Below are 23,286 nucleotides of genomic sequence, written 5' to 3' on the forward strand. Positions count from 1 at the left end.
CTGCTACTCTGAAATCTTACATATTTATAAATTTATGTGTGTAAAAATAAAAAAAATAAAAAAGTTTGAAATTAACATGCTTAATTCTATTAGGGCAAAAATCTCACACATATGGACAAAACCCAAATAATTAAGCTTTGTGTGGTTCCTGTAAGAATGAGGGGATCCCTGTCACACAGGCAGAGCCTAAGGCATTTCAGTAGTCCCACCACAGTCACTACTTCAGACCGTGTGATGTATTTCTGACCTTTAAACAGTTTTGGGGAAATTGGTCAGGACAACCAAAAAATTGTTTATGGAACCTTGCACTACATTTACAGGGAACGCTCTTTTTTCAGTGCAGAAATATTATTGATGACTTATGTAAAACAGACATGGTAAAAATACTTTAAACACTTACAGTAAGGACAAAGGGGAAGGGGAAATACTACATTATAGGATTATAAGAGTCTCTTACTTTTTCTGTTTTACAATTTCGTTTTTGTGCCTTTATAACGTGACATCAGTGTATGAGATCAAAACAGTCACATTGATGAAAACAAAGCAATTGTATTTGCCTGTAGGCACATGCAGAGAACACATGTGTTGTTCCCAACACTCCCGTACCAAGAAACAAGGCTTTGTCCTATAACTGTAGCAAGCTGTGATTAAGAGACTGAGGTTAAAACACAAGGAAAGAGGAATACTTGTGGCACCTTAGAAGCTAACACATTTATTTGAGCATAAGCTTTCGTGAGTTAAAACCCACTTCATCGGATGCATGCAGTGGAAAATACAGTAGGAAGATATAGATACACAGAGGACATGATAAAATGGATGTTACCATCATGTCCTCTGTGTATCTATATCTTCGTACTGTATTTTCCACTGCATGCATCCGATGAAGTGGGTTTTAACTCACGAAAGCTTATGCTCAAATAAATTTGTTAGCTTCTAAGGTGCCACAAGGACGCCTCGTTCTTTTTGCTGATACAGACTAACACAGCTACCATTCTGAAACCTGAGGTTAAAACAGTGGTGGCTAAGCTCTTACCACATGGGGCACAAAGGGCCCCTAAAGATGCAGAGAGGCACCTACTAGGACTGTCAAAAGTGCCTTGGTACCAACTCCCATTGGAACCAATGGAAGTTAGACCCTCCTAGGTTCTTTTGAAAATCTTGCTAGAGGCTACGTTCACAAGGGGAACTTAGGCACAAAGTGGCGGTTAGGCTCGGAAGTCTAGCGTTTAGATGCCAGTGGCATTCATAAAAGCATTACTCAGCTCTTGTCTAACCCTGTAGGTGCCTACTGTCCCCCAGGCACCTATGTTTCTGTTGGGGGAATGCGCACAGTCCTGATACCCTCAGCAGCTCGGCACCTAACTTGTACCAAGCCTTGGGAAGATTCACAAATTAGGAGGTCCCCTGCCTATCTCACCTCTAGCTCCTGATCTTGTAAGTGTGCTTTGAGCATGCCTATCCCACACAAAGGACAGCCAGCCAGGAGTAAGTGTGATGGTGCTGCACACGGCTCCCCAAATTCCCAGTGCTTACGGCAGTCTCGTGGGAGACCTGGGTTCAAATCTGTCCTCTGCCTGATTCAGAGCAGAGATTTGAACTCAGCTTTTACACCTAAAAGGAAAGTGCTGTAAACACTGGGTGATAGGGTATTCTGGGATGGGTCTTTCTGTCTCTCCTGTTGAAGCCATTCCACTTTGTATGAAATACTTTAGTCACTGGGCCAGAGAGAAAGTGATAATGACTCTAGCTTGGTGGTTAGGGCACACACCTAAGATGTGGGAGACCCAAGTTCATGTCCTGCTCACTTCAGCAGGAGCGATTGAGAGATTGCCATACCAGAAAATCCCATACCTCAGTGACTGGGGTGCCCTTCTGCAATATGGGAGACCCGAGTTGAAATCCTTTCTCCACATCAGGCAGATGGGGGAATTGGGTCCCTAACATCCCAGGTGAGTGCCCTGTACTAAAAGTTACAAGGAGGGGGCACCACCTCAGCCACTTCCTCTGGCCATTTTGTGAATCTAGCACTTTAAAAATACCAGATAGAAAATGTTTCAGATTGAATGACATGTTTCATTCAACCCAACATGGATTTTTCAATTCACTGGAGGGTTTTTTTTTTTTTGTAGTTTTCAGATTCAGTTCAACCCAAACCATTTTATTTTTAATTTTTTTTAATTTTTGGAACTGTCAGTGAACCAAAAAGTCAGTTATACTCCCAGCTCTATAGGCAGTGCGGTTACAGCCGAGTCCTGTATGAAGGGGTCCGGAGGGTAGAGGCTAAATTAGGTAATCTCAAATCTCAGTTAATATTATTTGTATTACAGCAGCCTCAACTGAGATTGGTCTCTGTTGTGCTGAATAGAACAGAGAAGGGTGAGAGGGGAAATGGAGGCACATAAATATGAACTGACTTGCCTACAGAGACCCAGAAGGTCAGTGGCAGAAGTGGGACTAGACCAAGTCTCCTGACTTCCAGCCTAGTACTCTGTCCAACGGCTCTCTCCCCCTCTAGTGCAAGTATATTGGATATAGAAAGAGGTTCCATATCCATTCAGAATTTTCCATAGACCCCTTTGCCCTATGAACCGGCTATGTTGCCAGTAAAACTTTTTCCGAAAGATAGGGGAATGGTTTAGGGCGGGGATCAGACTCAAAACTACAAGGCTCTATGGTTCCTCTTAAAAAGTAATCTCTAACTAGTGTTTTTTAATGCAAGTGTTTTGCAACGATTCTTCTTCTGCCATTTGAAGACCAACATGTGTTTTCTATGTCCATTCTCAGGCCAGGAAGATCCTAACAGCCTACGGCACAAATACAACTTTATTGCAGATGTGGTGGAGAAGATAGCCCCGGCTGTGGTTCATATTGAATTGTTTCGCAAGTAAACAAGATACCCAGTTTTGATTTATATTTCTGTAGCTCACAAGGATTAAACTTGCCAGAATCAGTTAATATACGGATATATGGATATAAAATAATGACACTGTTTTCAAGATAATATTTATTCAAGATAATAAATATGTGTCACACTTAAGTAACATAGTATGTTTCACTTTTTAAAAATTTTGGCACAAATTTTGAAGTTACTAGACTAATGCATGTCCAATTAAATGTTAATGGATATACTTAATAAATGATACTACATTTTCTAAAATATTTTTAAAAGTGCCAAATACTTGTTGGAACGAAACAATAATCACAAATGATTTGTCATCTCTGAACAACCTGAATTTTCTTCAAACTTAAATGTTTATTTCCCATATTTTCTAGGCTTCCTTTTACAAAGAGGGAGGTTCCTGTTGCTAGTGGTTCAGGCTTCATTGTCTCAGAAGATGGACTAATAGTAACAAATGCCCATGTAGTTACCAATAAACATAGGGTAAAAGTGGAGCTGAAGAATGGTGCAACATACGAAGCCAAAATTAAAGATGTTGATGAAAAAGCAGATATTGCACTAATTAAAATAGACACTCAGGTGAGTCAAGGCATTGTAAATTTCTCTTGCTAAACTATATTATTTCTAAAAGCTATTGTTAATTGTAATGTTTACAGAAAATACAGCATAATGGCATGGACCATAATGTACCTGTGTGATCTGACAAGATGAATAGATTTTTAAAAGCTATGTCGCAATGAATATTGGTAGTTACATTTTTCTGTACAAAAAATCTGTACATTATAAAAGCAAGGGTATTTGCAGCATCCATGGGTCTCCCAAAAATAAAAGTATAGTTTACTAAATGGTTAACATATACCCAGGCTAGTGTAATCATTAGAGCCATTGGAGGAAGTTTTGTCTTATGGCTGGTACAGGGATATAGCAGTACGTACCGCTTGAAGATATTGTGAAATTGTCAATTAGCATTTATAAAACATGTTGACATCCTCAGATGGAACGTGCTGTATTAACACCAAATGTTAAAATGGACAATATTTATACTTGGTACCATGTTTTATAAAATTTTGCTTAAAAAATAGCCAGATCAAAAGCATTCTTTGGGAAGAATACTGAGTCACTCTTCCATTGAATGTGGACTTGTGAATAAAGCAAAGGCATAATTATAAACACTATTCCTCTTATCTGCAAAAATAGTACATTTTGTTTGAACTTAATTGTATAATTTAAATGTTGCTGGATTCACGTTGCTTGAGATGCTTATTATACTGTTTACTTATTTGGGCTTCCTATTTAAATGAACTTCATACATCCAGTGTAAGATAGAAAACCATATTTAGGAAGAATATTAACATAAATACAGCAGGCAAGTAGGCATCATCTGAAACACTAAAAAATGTGTAGCTACTCCAGTGTTTTTAGTTCTAATCTATTCCCCATCAAGGTCAGAGGATTTCAGTTCAGAGTTAATTACAAAATCAGACATCAGTCAACTCGGAACTCTTGTCTAATTCATCCTATGAAAGGATACAACATGCTTTCCCTACCTATAACATTTAAAGGTTCCTTTTGCTCTTACCAGCAGCATGCCTGCAAAATCTTTACTGTATCCCAAACATTCTTTCCTGTGTCTTTCTGACTCTCACTGGAACAAATGACTATGTAACACAAATACATTTTCACTCCATCCTTGGCAGTTACGTTTGGTTTCACCTTCATTTGCGTATCTACCAACTTACTCTGAGAAGTCTTAAATTCTTCTTCGTACATTCATGGATTAAGATAAGCAAATGCAAACCTGTTCTTTGAAAAGAGTGACAGGGCAATGGGAAGGAGCCAAGGGGATACCATGGTGAGAACAGACACTGTCCAGTTGAGTGGGATGGGAGGAGGAGAAGATAGCAGGAAAACAGGAAGTGAGAAAAGAGGAAGTGTGAGAGAATAGAATGATGATGTAATGGAAAGGCAGGACATAAGCTATAAAATGGTGGGAAAGGTGGCAGGGTAGGAGTAAGAGAAGGAAAAGAGGATGGTGAGAAAAAGGTGTGGAGAAGATGATGAGGTAGGTGAAAGTCCGCACAATGTGGAAGAGGAAGAAGAAAGGAAAGAGAAGACAATGGAGAGGAGTGACAAGGTGTGAGGTGGGGGCAGACTGAGTTTTCTACATCAGGATCTTTCCACTGACATGACCACCCACACACAATAGATAGGACTCCTGGATTTCATTAGAACTTGCACGGAGTGAGATTAGAGTAGTTTTAGAAAAGAAAAATGCTCAGCTCTGCAGAGCCACACACGCTAAAACATTTTAAGGATTTGCTCTGCAGAACAGTTTGATGGTGGTCCATGGAGATCTAGCTGGCTGGCTGTTCTTATTTCCAGCTGCTTCTACAACTCCCTAGGGTGGTAGGCTGCCTAGGAAGGAAGAGCCTAGAGGCTGTAGAAGCAGCTGGAAACAAGAAGAGTGGGAGGCAGTCTCACTGCCTGTACTGCTGCTACATAAGAACATGAGTTTATGCTCCCTTGGAGTAGATCAATAAGGAAATGGCAGATGAGCATATATGCTAGCTAAGTGCCTGGGTTTCTTTGGGGTTTATACATTGTTTTTGGAAAGAGAAAAAAGATATGCATTATGTACAGTATGCTCCTAAAACATAAAGCACAATAATTCTAGTTATATACAGCGGAAGTTAACGTGTTTGCATATCCTGACAGTTATCCATGTTTTTTATTACACCTTAGTTACAATTCATAGCTAGTAGATTATTTCATCAGTTTCATTTTTTTTTAAAAAGTTTGCACAATGTCCAAAAACAGTTCATTTCGGTTCATTTTTTGCAGCTTTCTCCAGCAAATAATTGTTGATCAGCTGGTAATTTTCAGTTTGCCATTCCAAGTTCATGGTATGTTACACTGTCCAATGAGGGAACAGAAACAATACCATGTGACTTATGTAATTCATCTGTACATTGTGCATTTTGAATTTTATATTTGATTATAATATAATATAAGGCACATGGTATTGTCTGTTTGGTGGCTAGATGACTTGTGTAGCTAACAGCGTACAGCACAGATAGTAACACTGACAATTTGCAATCTAATGTATATATTCTAATTTATAGGCTGGTTAGGGCAAGAACTGTCTGCGCTATGAGTTGTACAAACACATAGTAGAAGTGGGAACACAATCCCGACTGAGGCCTCTGGGTGCTACTATTTGTAGTCCAAATAATAGTACATTTGTATTTAGTGAATATCAAGCTTAAAAATTCATTCTTCATGAGTGTTCATGCTAAGAAACTTGAATGATCATGGAATGTGAAAATGAAAAGGTCACAAATGCAGTCAACTCAAAATTTACTTTCAGTCTTAATATTCACGAAACACTTTCATTTCTGTACACAATTCTAGTGTTTATGTATCCGTTTGCATTTAAATGTCACACAACCTTTAGATCCGTAAAAGCAGTTTAAAAATCTCAAAGTTACTTAGTCTAATGTATTCAGATTTTAACTGATTTCTTGGTTAAAGATTAACGATCCTTTCAAATCCTGATGTGACATGAAAACACCAATCCAACAATTTAATTTTTAAGCAGGAGGTAACATTCCTACCTTTAGATAGCTCATTTGAAGACGACATCAAAGATGAAGAATAAATTGTGTTCAGCCCTAGCATGTTAAGGCAGGCTCTGAAAGGCACAAAAATGGGTCTGTGGCAGAAACAGATAGATCTGAAGTATGAGTCGAGGTTACCAGTTGGTATTCCCCAAATAGTTAAGTTCTTGCAGCAGTGTGCATGCTGTTTTCCTTTAAACAATGCAGTTCTGCCTGAAGACAGACTGCTTGAAGTAATGTGGCTTTTTTGAGTGGAATAGGAAATTAAATAGGATATTACGCTGTAGGCACCAGTAGAATGGAACTGGTTTCCACTGACTGACCCATTTTTCTACTGAAAAGAACTTGAAGTCAATGAGAAACAGAAATCTCTTTAGGGGTTTTCTTCTTCTGGCCATTAATTATGCTATGGTCTAGAAAAAAAACTAACCTTTCATTAATAAGAATGTCCATGGTCAAATACAGTTAAATTACTAAAGCATTAAAGATAGGAACTTAAATCAGAGCCAACCCCAGAAAAGCCCCAAAACAATACTGTATATATTCATTCATAAGCCAAATATTTTTGGTAAAAAAGTGACACATTGAAGAGCGGGGGTTGGCTTATAAACGGGTCAACACCAAAATTTGATGATTTTAAACTCTATGGAATCATTGAATTGAATATCTAATACATTGTCGTTTTGTTTACTTGGAGCGTCTGCAGGCATGGAGCTCCTTAGCTCCCTGTGGCCGCGGTTCGCCGTTCCCAGCCAATGGGCACTGCAGGAAGTGGGAACAGCGAACCACAGCCACAGGGATCTGAGGGGCTCCATGCCTGCAGACGCTCCAAGTAAACAAAGCACCCCGACCCATCAGCGCCTTACCCGAACGGGCCAGGAGCCAAACTTTTCCAACCCCTGAAATATAGGGTTGGCTTATGAAAGTGTCATACAGTTTTTGCTATTTTTACCTATCCATTTTGGGGGGTCAGCTTATAAACGAATGGGCTAATGAACGAGTATATACAGTATATAATATTTGGGAAAATAATTCCAAACCACATATACTCAATGGAAGAGCGAGATCTGGAAAGCAGTAATGCTGAAAAAGGTCTAAGAGTGGTAGCAGCCAGCTTACTTGATATGACCTTGTGATGTGATAAGGGGGGGGGAAAGGCGGTGGGGGGCGAGGGGGGCAGCAGCGCTGCACAGGCAGAAATCCTGTCTCAGACTGGAGAAGCAATAGTGTATTTTCTGTGGCACTGGTGAGACTGCAGCTCGAATGCAACATCTCAAAATTGTTGCCAAATTGGAGGGCATTCAGAGAACAGCAACAAAATGATTTATGAGCTAGACGGCTGACTTATGTGGCGCATTTTCAGACAAATATTTACAGTTTGGTTAAATGATTGCATATGGCTGCCTTCAAATATTTGGAAGTTGTAAATGCCAAGGAAGGAGAAGCTTTTAGGGTGGTCTAATGGGTAGTAACCGGGACTAGCATAGCACAGGAAAAGTAAGGTTGCATAAGAAGTAGAGTTTCCTACTGACAAGGTTGGTTAGATTGTCTTCCCAGCAAAACCAAACTGGGCAAAGCACTTGGGATTGTCGGCCTAATCCTGTGCTCAGTCAATGCGGGCATGAAGGCCAAAAGCAGTGGAAACAAAATCACGTTTGCTGCTCCGTGTCAAAACTGAGGCGAGCTCCTGAAGACTGCATGCCCTAGAAGTGAACTCGGTGGCAGGTTTCTCAGCTCACTACACAAGGGAGCAATGTGGGTGGGCCATGGATGTACTCTCTGGGAGCCAACCCCCGCACGTAGGAGCTCAACACTGGGCTACTTACGCCATCCTCTGTAATTGCAGCTATGACATGGCTACATGGGCTCACTGTTCTTGTTCCTTAGCATCACCCCAGTCATTTGGGCTTTGCTTCGTTGGCAAGATGTGGCCCATAAACTAGGGAGCAATGCTGCATTGGCTGCAGGAAATGGGTAGAGTACATTAAAGGTCTTACATCTGTATTTTCTCTCATAAACTTCCTTCAAACCTACTCATTAGGCACTTTAAAATAAATAAGAACTTTTGCCCTCATTTCTCTCTCTCCTATTTGCTTGCCTTTCAATCAGATTTCACTTTCCTTGGAGCACCACAGTTGGTGTCAGTGGGCAGAGGGGATTTGGCTTTCTCTGTGTGCACAAGGGGGAACAGTGTGTGGAGGAAGCAGAAAAGCAAACTTTTTTTCTGTTTATGCATAAATATTTTAATAGCCAGCATCTTTGAAAACAAACTAGTTGAGCTTCAGATGTAAGCGACTTTTAAAAACACATGTGGAATCGATGCTTATTTTACTTTGAAATACATAACTGAATACTATAAAGCTTCTTTGCAGGAGTCTACCACTAGAAAACCCTCATGGTAGTTCCAGGAGATCTTAAATGACACACACGAATGAAAGATGTCCGGGGGGAGGAACAAAGGCAATCCATGAAGTGCTTTCAGGTGGCAGTGCTGGTGATTTATTGTTTTTAGATTGCAATAATACCCACCATGCGCTAGGCTTTATCAAACAGAGGAAGACTGTTTTCCTGCAATATTTGTATGAGAATCCAGGAGTATGTTCACTGGGGATGGATCTGGGGACCTGTCTTTTGTCAGTTCCTTTGTCAGTAGAAATTAGGTGTGTGGTTTTTGTTTTTGTTTTAAATATATTGAATGCAAAGTGAAAGATTTGTAGGAAAATAGAACCATGTAGCATGGGCTACTTTCTTTCTAAGACCCACTGTTTGCTAAAACAGCAAAGCAAGATGCTTCCAATTACAGGTTCAAAAAAAGAACATAAAGTATATTAAGCTGTCTCTTAGAGAGACCAATAAGTAATTCCAATGGACTGTATGTTTCACAGTTCTTGTAACACCTTTCTTTAAAAGGAAATAAGTGAAATACAAGTACAAATTTCTTCAAATCAGAGTTTCTCTCCCCCCCCCCCCCATATTTAATTTCTGCCTTATCAAGTTCCCCCTTGTCTTACTACTTTCCACCTTTCTTCACTTCCTTTTTCTCCTTCCTGATCTTAAGACTTGAACTTTCCTTTTCACCTTTTTCTTGTTTTACTATCAACATAATCATTTGTTTGGATGCTGAGCCTGCAGTTATCCTAGCACAGAGGATTAGTATACTGGATGCAGTTACACTCCTGTTTCAGTATTGTTTCTATTATATGTTTTAGGGTTAACGTTTATATTTTGTTAGATGACATAAAATCCCAATGACATCATGAAATATTATTTTTCTCCTTTGTGCAAGGTCATCAGATTTTATCTGATGGAATTTTTTTAAAATATGTGAAAATGCTACAAGCTGTGAAACTATCCAAAATTGGAAGCATTTTGTTTTCTTTGGCATTTTGTCAAGGAATTAATAGATTGTAAAGGACATTTCTTGTTTTAATATGGTAAGGCCTTTAGCAGATTATAGAACAAAAAGAGATGGAAGTCAACACGCTTTTCCCCACACAGATGCATTAACATGTCTTAAGGTTTAAGTTCCAACTGAAATATGTTTCTGATTGGACTGTTATCTCTTATGTTTTTAACCCCAGTGTACTAGCCAAATTCTGATTATGGTTATTACAGTCTGCTTGTCTAGATTTCCTTCCCTTAATTTCAGGGTGTGATCCTTAGCTGGTATAATTTGGCAAAACTCCATTGACTTCAGTTGGTGTGGCTCCATTGCCAATTTACACCAGCTGAGGATCTGGCTGTCAGTAGGGTACAGAGTTTGTCATCCTTATGATAAAGTTGCCATTGGGTAGTGTTACTGTGCATAGCTGAACAGCTGCTGAAATCCACTGAAGAGAGAGAGTTGCATTTCAGTGGTGGGTGAAAGGATTCATGGGTGAAAGGATTCATTGGTGAATGAAAGTAGTGGGATATAAACTCAGTCTTGTAAAGCCAGTGTGGAACTCACATTATACTCAGTGGGAGTTCTGTGCATCACGAGTTTGTAGGGTTGAACCCATAGCCTGTAAAATGTGCAAAGTAGTGGGATGAAAAGTGCTAAGATATTATTGCTAACTGATGGTTTATCCTATGAGAAGGTGTAATCGTGAATTATGGGTTTACATGGTTAGTCATACGTTAGTTTGCAGACTGTATACTCGCATGTTTATATTGTTGTGTTAACACAGAGTTGCTCGAGGTCACACAGTGAGTCACTGGCAGAGGTGGAATTAGAACTGCAGTGTTTGCCTTTCAGCTGTGTGCTTTATTCACTGCATTCTGTTGCAAGGCAGATGAGTTAGCCCAGGATTTTATTAATCATCATGGCATATCTGTAGTTAATTTTGAAGTGATTATCTCCGATAGAGTGTTTTGTTACAGTAAGCCGATCTACAACCAGCTGGTGTTAGGTAAAAAGAAAAATGAATCAATTTATTAATTGTTTTATGAGGCCCGTAGACACAAGTGCTTAAGCTTTAATTACTACGGCCTGGTCTACACTAACCCCCAAATTCGAACTAAGGTACGCAACTTCAGCTACGTGAATAACGTAGCTGAAGTCGACATACCTTAGTTCGAACTTACCGCGGTTCAGACGCGGTCCACACGCGGCAGGCAGGCTCCCCGTCGACTCCGCGGTACTCCTCTCGCCGAGCTGGAGTACCGCAGTCGACGGCGAGCGCTTCCGGGATCGATTTATCGCGTCCAGATCAGACGCGATAAATCGAACCCAGAACTTCGATTCCCAGCCGCCGAACTAGCGGCTGGGTGTAGACCTGGCCTAAGTGTTGTTTTCATACTCCAGCCATCATGAGAAATGCTTGTTAACTGGAGCTTGTGGAGGGCACCTTTTATAGTTTTGTTTCAGCTACTGAATTATAAGTTGCCTTGTATTTTATAAGACTCCTCTTGCAGGCTGGAACAAGATACTTTATGTGGACCAGGTGTGCTGTACACATCTTATTATTCATTTCTAACTAGGTCTAGTGATTTTAATCACATTTTTCCCTAGTTCCAGCGGATAATTTTTACCACTTGGATTAAATTCTTGTTTGTTTTCAAGAAGTGAAATACTGCTAGTTGTCACCGTGGCTGCTATTTTTTTTAAAGATTTTTTTTATTTTTTTATTTTTTTAAATCCCCAGGAACGTAAAGATGACATACCATAGGTAGCATACAAAATCGATTGACTATAATGTGTGCATTTACATGTACTGACACTTAACAATTACTATCTCATTGTTTTAATAAATTAACATTTGCATTATACTGCAGGTGTCTGTGACGCTATACCGAGAAATTAAAGATAAGGAGTAACATTCTGAAAAGTATCCTTGATTTTCAGTGATCTGAAAGTCTTGGGCTCCTAAGCCATTTAGGGGCTTTGGAAAGCTTTACCTAGGATTCATTGCAGTCTTGGGTCCTTGCAGTGAGCTCTGCATGGATGGTCCCCTACATCCACAGAGCCTCATTAAGGGTAAAAATTAACTATGGAAGCAGATGCAACTTCAGTAATTTTGACAAATAATAATAATGAATCAAATTTGTAGTTACAGACCATTAACTCAAAATGCTTTCTCTTCAAGTACACAGCAGTCTCTTCTACAAACACCCCCCTGTATAGGGAACACATGCTTTTCAAAAGCATGTTTCATAATGTGTGCAGAGGGAAACAATTTTTTGAGTTTGTTTTTTTGTTCTAAGCCAATGAAAGGTTAGTCTAACTCGTTCCAGAAGGCCCGTTGAATCACACAGATGATTCACAGCCAATCCGTACAGTGTTAGATTCTGAACTGAAGTTTAACTAATATGGGCCCAGGCTTGAAAACTCAGCACAATTAAAAATAATTGCACTAGTCAGTGATTCCTTATAATGTATTTTCTCTCTACTGCCAAATTTCACTTTGGCTACAAAAATGTTTATACAGGAATATTTTATAAATCTCTGAACATTTATCAACATAAATCTTTCTTGTTGGTTTGTTTTTTAACATTATTAACTGAAGAAAATATTGTCTATTCAGATTTTATTTTGGTCAGTTTCTTTTTTTATCTGTTTTTAAATAGCCCTCTGCTCTAAAAGTACCTTACAACATACCACTAAAAGTTCGTGCTCTAATTGGTTAAGTCTGAAGTAGGCTGAAATCCAAACATAGGGCAAATTTATGCTTATACAAAGGAGGAACTAGGCAGAGAGGGAGGTGTGACACTACCAGAGCAACAGCATCTTGACCTTATGCTGTAAAGGTCATAAGCCATTTAGGGGAGTGTGCTCAGCAGTGGCATTTCCACCACCAATAGCAAAAAGAGGAGGTAGGACTGTGATCCTTTCACCATCCAGACAGTACCCCTCTGGGACTGCTAGCACAGCTGACATTACACACACTTTGTGCTTCTCAGTGCAGCCAGTCAAATTATGGCTGCCTCCTGCACGTTGCATTGTATTGGTGAGGTTCTCTGTGAATACCAGATTAATCTGTATTCATGGCCCTTATTTGGCCCATAGATAGTGCTTGTTGTAATTATACTGTATTTTAACTTCCTAAAAGTGTTTCCTCAAAACATGATTAGAAAGCAAACTTCCTCCCTTGCTGTGTTGCCTATTTCGTTGCCTACCCAGATGAGTCTCTTTAGTCTGCAGCTGGTTAATTATTTTCTTGCTGTCTTGAAACTGCAGAAGATGAAGTATCTTATCCTGTTTTATGGGTTTGGCACTCAGTTTTATTAAAGCAATATGCTCATCTCAGTAAAACTTCGTTGGTAGAACTGAAATGCAGTTAGATAAAAGGATATAGTGAGTCAAGATTTAACTGCGAAAGTTGTGACTGCTGTTTTCATTGTAGCATATATGGACCTGATCACTGTAGTAATGGAAGCGTTCTTATTTTCTTGTTACAAATACTTAATATTTTTCAGAATATACTTTATGAAATAAAACCCTAACTGAAAAATTCCAAGCAAAATATTCTTGAGAGATTTGTATATTTTGTTGTCTTATGCTAGGGATTTTTTTCTCAATCCCATACTAAGAAATTATGATGAAATTATTGATGAATGAAAACTATTAAGGGTCTGACTCCAGAAACTAGCTGTAGCCAAATTTCCAAAAGTGACTAGTGATTTTTGGGTGCCTTGTGTTTTGGGTGCTCAACACAAAGATACGTGGAAGGGGACTGTTTTTCAATAAATGCTGAGCCCTGAATATCAGGCCCTTTAAGGTGTCTCAAACTGAGCTTCCCAAAATAAAACATCCAGAATCACTGGCCTGTTTTGAAAATTTAGGCTTGTGTGTTTCATGGCTGCTGCTTGAGAACAAGGAAGTGAATCTTAAAACGGACTGAGGAAGGAGGAAGCCTATTTTAAATTTACGCCTAGCAAGCAGGTTACTCCCCTCTTCAGGTCTGCGTATGTGAGACTTCTCCTATTTTATTTATCTGATTTCCCTTTCCCCTCATCCTACCAATCAACAGTATAACTCCTGCATCATGCTCTTGTAACAAAATCAGTGTCGTTTAAACTAGATTTCAGAAACCTAGGCCCTTGGCCTGTGAACATTTACGTATGTGCTCAGCTTTATGTGCTTGAGTTAGGGCTGCTGCCTGTAGATACAAAAAAAGGGACATCTGCCCTCTTAGGTACAAAAAACCAGGACATCTACCTATTTGCCTGCCCCCCAGACTCCACCTAGGGCTGCCACCTCTGAGGTGCAGAAGTCCAGGACAACCACCCCTGGGTACTGCCGGCCTCATCCTATCCCCAGTAGATGGCGTCAGCCCTCGTGGAGTCTTGCTCCTGGAGCTTCCCTGGGCACTGATCTCACCAAGCTGGATGTGGCACTGGCCAGATCCACCCCACTCCCACCTGGCTATGACCCCCATAGCCAGTACTGTGCTTCGGTGACTAGGTGCTGCCAGTCCCGAGCTCCCTCTGTCCACTTGCTACTCCCAAGCCATTCTGTTCCTGCGGTTCCCAGACACTCTGGAGCCAGAGCTCCCACTGCAGGCACTGCTATCTTGTGGGTCCCCCTGCTACAGCCACTCAGGGCTGGGAGGCAGCGAGGTGCAGCTACCAAAACCTGAGAATTTTCAGGAGGACATGCAGCTACCCTTGGGGGGGGGGGGGGGGGAGAGAAGAGATAAAACTGGGGTTGGTGGCAACCCTACGGTGAGTAATTCATTGATCTCAATGGGACCTGTCGGATGATAAAATTAAGCACACGCATAAGTGTTCAAAGGATCAGGGCCATGCTTACAAAATGTTAAACGTCTTCCAAGAACCAAAGAGCTAGTAAAATTATGGAGAGCAACAAAATGGAGATTTAAATAGTTACTCAGCCTAGCCCTTTCTTAATATCAGTTTGATTAAAAGTATTTTTATAATAGGTATAACTTGGGGGATAAAAATCCCACCCACCATGCCTTCTTTGTAGATGGATGCTGTTGAATAAAGAATATGGAAGTTGAGTGACCGTTTCAAAATGAACTCTAATACAGGGGTCTCTTGAGAACCTAAACTAATCCACAAGTTACTGCTACCTTAGAATTTCAGTAACAGTCACCCAAATATGGCTCCTGTTGGAGGGAAAGAAGGGGTGGAAACAAGAAGGGACCAATATATTTCCTTTTATATAAATAAATGTGAGGGTGGCTAAGGGGCCAATCTTCTTCAGTTGCCATATGGGAATCGTCATCCTGACAGGGCCCATCTGTGTTCCCTCCATAGGATAGCCAGCCAATTCAGTCTCTCCCCAGATGTTAGTCAGCTTGGGAGGAACCCAGTCTTATCTCTTGATCCAATACATTGGAAAAGCACTGCACATGTCTTCACTGCCTTCATTCTCCACAGCCCAATTCCCGTATGTGTCAGTTGAGTGGATAGAGCCAATGTCTCCACCTACAGGGTGGGGTGTATTACCAGCCATGCCAATTTGCTGCTGATAGTTTACCATGGACACTGCTTGGGCCTGGATTTGGTTCACTGAAAGCAATGAAGAGTGAAATGAATTCTTCAGAAGTGGAATCCTCATGGAAATGCCTAGATCTCATGGATGTTAGAGTGGGTGTTCTCTGGCTCAGTGCAATCTCGGTTAGCGAAAGCGATAGCAGGTTTACTGGCATAGGGTTACCGGCCTAGAAGTTAGGAAGCATGTTGGGGGTATCTTAGATTGTAAGATCTTTGGACAGAGACCTTTATTTTTGTTCTGTGTTTGTACAGCTTCTATCACAAAGAGATGCTGGTGCATGACTCAGACTTCTAGATGCTACCATAATACGAATAATAATACTGTAAAACCTTTATTAACAATGTCCCTTCAGAAGAAGAGCTCGGCATGTCAGGAAGGGGATAGGGTTAATTATGTTCCAGATTTCCCATAATCTATAGGACGGAGTAGCTGTATCTGACTTAATCTCCTCATCAGAATAGAAATTACTTTTATCTACCTGTACGTTTGGTTACGTACCTTAACTCTACTTTGTATTTTATTTTTCAGTATTATTAAGCAATGCATGTATTTTATTTTATTATTTTACATCTAGAGCTGTTTTGTTAATTTATTTCAAGAAGCTGTCAGACACAAGTCCAAACCTGGTGTGTTCAGATATTTGCCTTGAAGAGCAGTGCATAAATATTCATTTATTTTTTAATTGCTTTTGATTTAATGGCTATACTATGTGGAAAAAAGAAATGTTATCTGAAGAGCACACCCCTTAGATTTAAAAGCTCATGGACGTATCGTTTACATAGTCACACAAAATCCCTGGTGATAGCAGAGCATGTTTCTTCATTTTTTCTGTTAATTCAGTTTGTGTGTGTTTCAGTGGTATAGATTTTATTTGCAAAAGAATATCTTACGATGATTCTGACCATAATTTATGCATAGGGTAAATTGCCAGTTCTGCTGCTTGGTCGATCTGCAGACTTGAGGCCTGGAGAATTCGTGGTTGCAATTGGAAGTCCATTTTCACTCCAAAACACAGTGACTACGGGGATTGTTAGTACTACCCAGCGTGGAGGAAAGGAATTAGGGCTTCGGAACTCTGATATGGACTACATTCAGACGGATGCAATTATCAATGTAGGTCACTTCTGCACAGCTGAATAGCCCTTGTTCCATTCAATGTAGACTTCTGACTCTAGCTGCAGCTACGAGTTTGTCAACCATTTTCCCAAAGAAAAGTGGGTTTTGCTGGATTTTATTGTTTAAAAGGATTTTTATCAGTATGAACATGGACAACTGCCATGGCTACAGTATTGTTTATTTTTTCAAAGTCCCTAAAGGGACAATATCAAGTAATTAATCATAAAATATCTGACCTAACTTGGAATTGTTTGAACTTGTAAAGAGTGTTCCCTGGATGCTAAATAGCATTTAAAAATTCATCACGCTGTCACCGAGACATTTAAAAAAAAATATCCAAGCTTGTGTTTATGTGGGACCATGGCAAAGCAATATGTTGACGTCTGTGTTCTTGCGCTTGGCCTCAAGAGCTGTTGTCATGGCCCTGGGAGTTAGGTTTGATAGTTAACAATACTACGTAAACTGTTAAAGTCTTCTGTGTTGCTGTTTTTTTCTTAAACTTCATTGGCAAAAGAATTAAAAACCCAGTTTTGAAAAAGTTGAACTATAAAGGGGTACAGTTAGGGGGGATATTTTTTGCGATTCTGAAGGGGTGCCATTGTGCAACTATTTTATAGAAAGTGGAAAATAACTAGAAATATTTCAATATTGCTTTTAAAATACTTAAATTTGTGCTTGTAGTAAGTTTATGGAAACAGATACTAAAATATAATCTGTCCATTTTATTTTCAGTATGGAAACTCTGGAGGACCTTTAGTAAACCTGGTAAGGGTTTCTTTTAAAACAAAATTCTTTAAGTTTGTGTGTTTTATTAACCTGTCCATTTTTTAAAAAGAAATGTTTTAACTTACTTTCTTATTGTTTTTTTTTATATAGAACATAAACACATAATGAAATAAAACATATATAAATATGTGCACAAGATGGAAAAAGAATATAAATAACAAAATTCATTGTTCTGAAAGAAATTTGCCAAAGAAAGTGATTCAGTTCTGATGATAACTGGCTGACTGTACAAACGTGGCAGGGTGCTTACTAATCGCTCATCTGTGTTTTTATTGGCCAGTCACATGATATACTTGGAGTTCAGTATTCCAAGTGTTTGCCATTTGCATAGTTTAAAATGAGTGTAATGCCCAGTATGTTTGCTGATGCTATGCAAAAGCTAATATTAAACATACATTTCATGTTTAAGAAGTAATTGCACTTTTCATAAAGTATGTAAGCTCTGTGCAAATCGAAGTTAAGTTCAGTGGTATCCATATGTATTCTCCCTTCATGGTGCGTTCATCACTGTGATAGAGCAGAAAATCGCCACTCTGGATCAGGGCAGGAAGGGGTCAATGGTCTGTTTTACAGTCAGATGCTGACTTGACCCAGCCCAACAACTGCCAGCAAACTCAAGTACAATTTTGTCTTCTGGGTATTTCCAAACATTTAAGAATAAAGTTGTGGCCTAATTCTGTCATCCTTCCAGCATAGCCAGACAATGTGTGATTGGAGGTCCTCACTATGGAGAAGCTACTTAGTCTGTGTCAGAGAGGACAATTTTGCCTTGAAAAATATACAACAAGACTGACAGAATATTAAAGTTACTTTTGGCCTACCACACTGTACAAGTTCAGCAACGATAGTGTGACATTTTAGTATTTCCATTTAAAGGCCCAGTATCCGATAAAGTTACTCATGCTGAATATAGGGTGCCACTGAAATAAGCAAATTGAAAATAATGGGACCAATTGTGTAATAAGGTGCTGTTTATTGCGAGTAAGAGCATTCCCAGATTCTGATCTTGACTATGCTGGTGTAAATCTGGAATAGTTATATTGAATGTTAATGTAATTACTCTAAATTTACAGCAGTGAAACTTATATCAGAATGTTGTCCACAGACTTTTCTAATTATGGCAAAATCTTTGAGTTTTAAACTTAGACTCCTTTTTTCAAGGTTTTTTTAACTTTATATTTTTAAGCCAAGTTTAGTGGCTAATAAATTAGCTTCAAAATATTTTGCATATACCTTATTAATTTTCTTTGTGACTGCTTGCAGAAAATCTTCCCTTGCATTGTTTCTTCGTCATGGTGTTTCATGTTTACTAACATACTTTTTTTTTTATTTCTCCAGGATGGTGAAGTGATTGGAATTAACACTTTAAAAGTTACAGCTGGAATCTCATTTGCAATTCCATCCGATAAAATTAAAAAGTTCTTAACTGAATCACATGACAGACAAGCTAAAGGTATTGTACTGTACTATTTAAAAAATGGGCACATGTCACACAATAGGGAACCAACATCAAAATATTTGGTTATCTCTGTGTTTAAGACCACCAGGACTTCTCATAAGAACAATAAGTCAAGATTTTCTTTTCTCTTTCTAACAGGAAAAGCAATAACTAAAAAGAAATACATTGGCATTCGAATGATGTCACTCTCTCCTAGGTGAGTAAAGAGAAATTCTTTCCTCCGCCTATAATTTTATTTAAATGTGGCCATTCCCACAAATTTTGCTTCTGTCACATTGAAATGGGTTATTGTAATATGCTTCACAAGGAGCACCTGAAGATCTACAAATAATGGGCTGATTTTTTTGTTACTTCTGTTTTCGTCTATTTATTGCCAGAAGAAGATACTTATTAGTATTTAGAAATCTGCATCCTGTAAAATAAGTGTAAAGTTTTAAAATCTTGTCAAGTCTTTAGGAATCTGAACTGAATTGTACCATATGTGACCTCAGTATGTATAAAATACTATAGCAAATAAAGGTTAAGTGATTGAGGTTTTTCAATCCTTGTAGTTTAAATTCCTTATAAGTGAAATGACCTTCTGTCAAAATAATTTTAAATTAGAGTCACTTTTTTCAGCAAAGCTAAAGAGCTGAAGGAACACCATAAAGACTTTCCTGATGTTGTTTCTGGAGCCTACATTATTGAAGTAATTCCAGATACGCCAGCTGAAGCGTAAGTGAAAGGACTTTTTTATTATTATTATTTTTTTTTTTTTTTTTTTTTCCTAACAGCAATCATCAGCGCAACGAATTGGTAATGAGATGCTTTCACCCCCTACGACAAGTTTGACTATGCTAAAATCAACCAAACTATTGCCATCTGACAACTGTTTGGCTGTTTACATGAAAGGAGTTGGTGGTTTGAGTCCAGTCCCTTGTGGGCAGGCCTCTATATCACAAAAAAGACGATCACAGTGGAGCCCTTGTCACAGATCTCAGCAGAGAGGTTAAGCATGGAGTGGACGTGCTGGCTAAATCATCCTTTCACTTCTAGAGATGATCTCACCAGGTCACAATTGGGACACACATTGGTAGGGCAGTTTGGGGAAACTTGTGCTTCTGCTGCCTGTGTGATTGTGTTTCATGGTCAGAGGCTGTGTCCATCTAGCACCTTACATGGGCATTTAATGCTCATGATTCACTTGGTTAACTTAAAATACATAAATAAATAAACTATTTAAGTCAGGTGGGTGAGGAGAGAGTATCAGGAACATGAAATTAGCGATCTTGTAGGAAAAGAGCAAAGGTTATTGTGCAGCACATTTAGGGTAAGAGGCATGTATGTGCGAAACACGTTAGAAAATTAACATTTCATGGCACACATTTTTAATAATCTGTGTTCAAAGAAGGGAAGAGGGCTGGCTGGCATCTCGCTGGAGTGGAGTTTGGGTGCCTTAACCTTAACCAATCATGGCTAGGTTTCTAACATCTGTTACAGGTGCTTTTTGTTTTGTAACTAACATTTTTGAAAGGTAACGCTCAGGCAAAGCACTGATATGTGCCTGCAACCTGAGTCTCCCTTAAACTATTGCAGGAATAATCTAGTTCATTGTACTGTAGTGTGGGGTTTGCACTTGTCGTCTTGACCTGAGTGGATGACACTTGGCTGTATTTGGGATGAGAATGTGAGCCTGCATCTTGAGAGTATGCAAAAAAAGATGTTCTGTAGTGTGGGAGTGAGAACAGTTAGCAAAGAGACAGAAGGGAAAGAAGAGAGGTAGAAGACAAGTAATGTAGTATAGCACTTAGGAGTTCAGAATCACATTGATATTAACGTGTTGATCATTATTGATGGGTATTGCCCACCCTAACCCCCTACAGACAACTTTATTGATGAAATTTGTACATACTTTGATTTGGGCTGGGTTTTTCACCGACATTTTGTATTGTGTGTGTGATATCAACTCAAAACAGCTCTTGCTGCCACAAAATTCTATCAGTCTTTTTAATTGAGAGAAGGGTCCTGTTGCACCTACCCACGAGGACCAAAATATTCCAATCTGACTCGTGATTTTTTTTGGTTGCCCAACTTGAGAACCATAAAGGAGTCTGTTTTCAGAAAGCGCTGAGCCACCTGGCCTCTGAAAATAAAGCCCATTTAAGGTGTTCTGAGTAGGGCACCAGAAATCTTAGCCAAGGCATGTAGCTTGGGAGAAGCCCTGGGGTAAGACATTTCTCTGTGACTGGAAGAGGCGTATTATTACTGTGTGGTTGTGTAAAGATTATGCTCAGAGGTTGAATCATGTCTGATCTGGTTATTTGGGTTAGTATTTCCATCACTTGGTGCCAGAATTTTGTGCATGACAGGGCAAGCCAATATGGTATGTACAATATTTCCCTTCCCCACTCCTGTTCCTCAGTCCCAGCTGCAGTCTTAGCCAGCTCTTGTGAATAAAATATGAAAGGGACTCAGCACAGACTGTGGAGGATCTGAAGTAGAAAGAGCCTCAGTCTGACTTATCTAGTCCCCGTCTACCTGTATCTACCCGTTGTCTTTTTACATTGTAAGCTCTTGGGGCAAGGACCATTTTGTTTTGTTTTGTGTTTGTAGAGTACCTGGGATGAAGAGGTCCTAGTCCATAATTGGTGCTCCGAGGTGTTATTGCAATAAAAATAATAATAATGGGTGGAATAAAACTGCATCCTACTGAGTCCATGTGTAATAGATCTACATTATTTTCCATTTTAGTTTTGAATCCTAGTGGGGCTGCATTTGAGATGTAATTGAGCCAACAAAGCTATGTATAGAGAACAGTGTGGGATACTAAATATACAGTTCTATTAAATGGTACAGGTCCCCTACTGGAGTGGGCTGAGATGCGGATTGAAATATCTGCCATGTGTACCTGCCACTGTACACAGTGTTGCTCTGATGGAATTGCTCTTAAATTGTATAATTGAGTGAAAGGTTTGAAGATTTCCGTGCTGAAATAAAACTCCTTTGTCTTAACTATCTGATACACATCACCACATAACTCATCAAACCGGTTGTTGTTTCTATGCATCTCAGATTAGAATCCAGTCCTTTGAATGTCAGTCCTGGTGAATTGTGAGCATTCAGTTCTCTTTTTCAATAGCATTATGAGGAGGATAAAATGGCAGTTGCGATAACGTATCCCTTTTTTGTATTTTAGTGGTGGCCTGAAAGAAAACGATGTGATTATAAGCATCAATGGACAGGGAATAATCTCAGCCAGTGATGTCAGTGACATTATTAAAAAGGACAATACTCTGAATATGGTTGTACGCAGGGGCAATGAAGATATTATGATAACAGTGGTTCCTGAAGAAATTGACCCTTAATCAGAAACATGAGCTGGATTTCATGTTTTCTTTTAGCAACAGTGGACTGCTTACATTATGACTGTGCTGGTACAGGAAACATTAGACTTTTGACCAACATTTTGCTTGTTCAAAAGAATAGTATTGGCCAACAACACCAATGTAATGCCACAGATATTCCAGATGATAATTTTTTCCTTCTGTATTTTATGTATGCAATGTATTCTTTACTGGCTAACACAACTGTTACTGCTTAAACTGTCAACATTTTTTTCTCTGTGTCACTCTTTCAACTAAGACTTCAACAAAACAAAATTCAAGCACACAATGTGTGTTGTGGTATTCGGGTATAAATAGGATAGCTGTTCCTTTAACTGGAAAACGCCATTGTGATAGAATTTGGGGATAAAAAACACAGTTGGAAAAATGTTGGCTTGTGAACAAAAAACAAAAGAAAAAAAAAAACACCTTTTCAGAATCCATGCAGAATTTTTACTACTTCAATCTTTTCCTAGTGTTATTAAAATAATTCTACAGTATTTTTTTCTGGTGTCATTCATTTTGCCTCATGTAAGTTGTTGGATGTTTTACTTTTGAAATGTACCAAATATCTACCTGAAACTATTTCTCGATCGACTTATTTCCTCTGTCAAAGCCAAAACCCTTTTACTTTTCAATGTATTCTTAGACTTCGGTGACAGTATATAGGAAACTAAGGTAAACATCTGAAGGAAAGAAAGCCTAGCGTTTGCACTCTGGTTTCTTAGCTTAGTCTTTAGCTATAGTATCTCAGCTATCCTAGGAGGGCAGGCTTCCATGTATAATTCTTTTTTTACCATATTTTCTCCTCTTGAAATTAAATTATAATATAAACAGTGTCTGAAACATTTCTCCTTCAGCAGAGGTTCCTAAACTGTGAGTCATGGACCAGTGATGGTCCAGGTATAGCTATGTGGTCTCATTTTGCTATCTCTTCTTGTTCCAGATGCTAAATTTGAATAAAAGACTGCTATAATGCATGGAAAATTTTCATAATACTGCTTTTTCAAGTATGCAATTTCTGCTGCTTGTGGTTGTGAATAAGAGGTGTGGAGTGAAAGGTGGCAAGGTTTGCAATGGTCCATAGTACTTGGGGGAGTTCA

General features: G+C 39.1%; 1 protein-coding gene across 1 annotated transcript in view; it reads left to right on the forward strand.

The window, feature by feature from the left end:
- Positions 1-22,165, forward strand: part of HTRA1 (HtrA serine peptidase 1) — a 43,915-nt gene extending 21,750 nt beyond the window's left edge. The window contains exons 2-9 of the mRNA XM_065407873.1: positions 2,785-2,884; positions 3,274-3,478; positions 16,379-16,573; positions 17,309-17,341; positions 18,701-18,815; positions 18,960-19,017; positions 19,440-19,535; positions 21,997-22,165. Coding sequence (XP_065263945.1) covers positions 2,785-2,884; positions 3,274-3,478; positions 16,379-16,573; positions 17,309-17,341; positions 18,701-18,815; positions 18,960-19,017; positions 19,440-19,535; positions 21,997-22,165 — 971 coding nt within the window. The remainder of the gene's footprint in view (positions 1-2,784; positions 2,885-3,273; positions 3,479-16,378; positions 16,574-17,308; positions 17,342-18,700; positions 18,816-18,959; positions 19,018-19,439; positions 19,536-21,996) is intronic.
- Positions 22,166-23,286: the final 1,121 nt, after the last annotated feature.

Source organism: Emys orbicularis, chromosome 7, assembly GCF_028017835.1.
Source record: "Emys orbicularis isolate rEmyOrb1 chromosome 7, rEmyOrb1.hap1, whole genome shotgun sequence".
Taxonomy (NCBI): Eukaryota; Metazoa; Chordata; order Testudines; family Emydidae; genus Emys; species Emys orbicularis.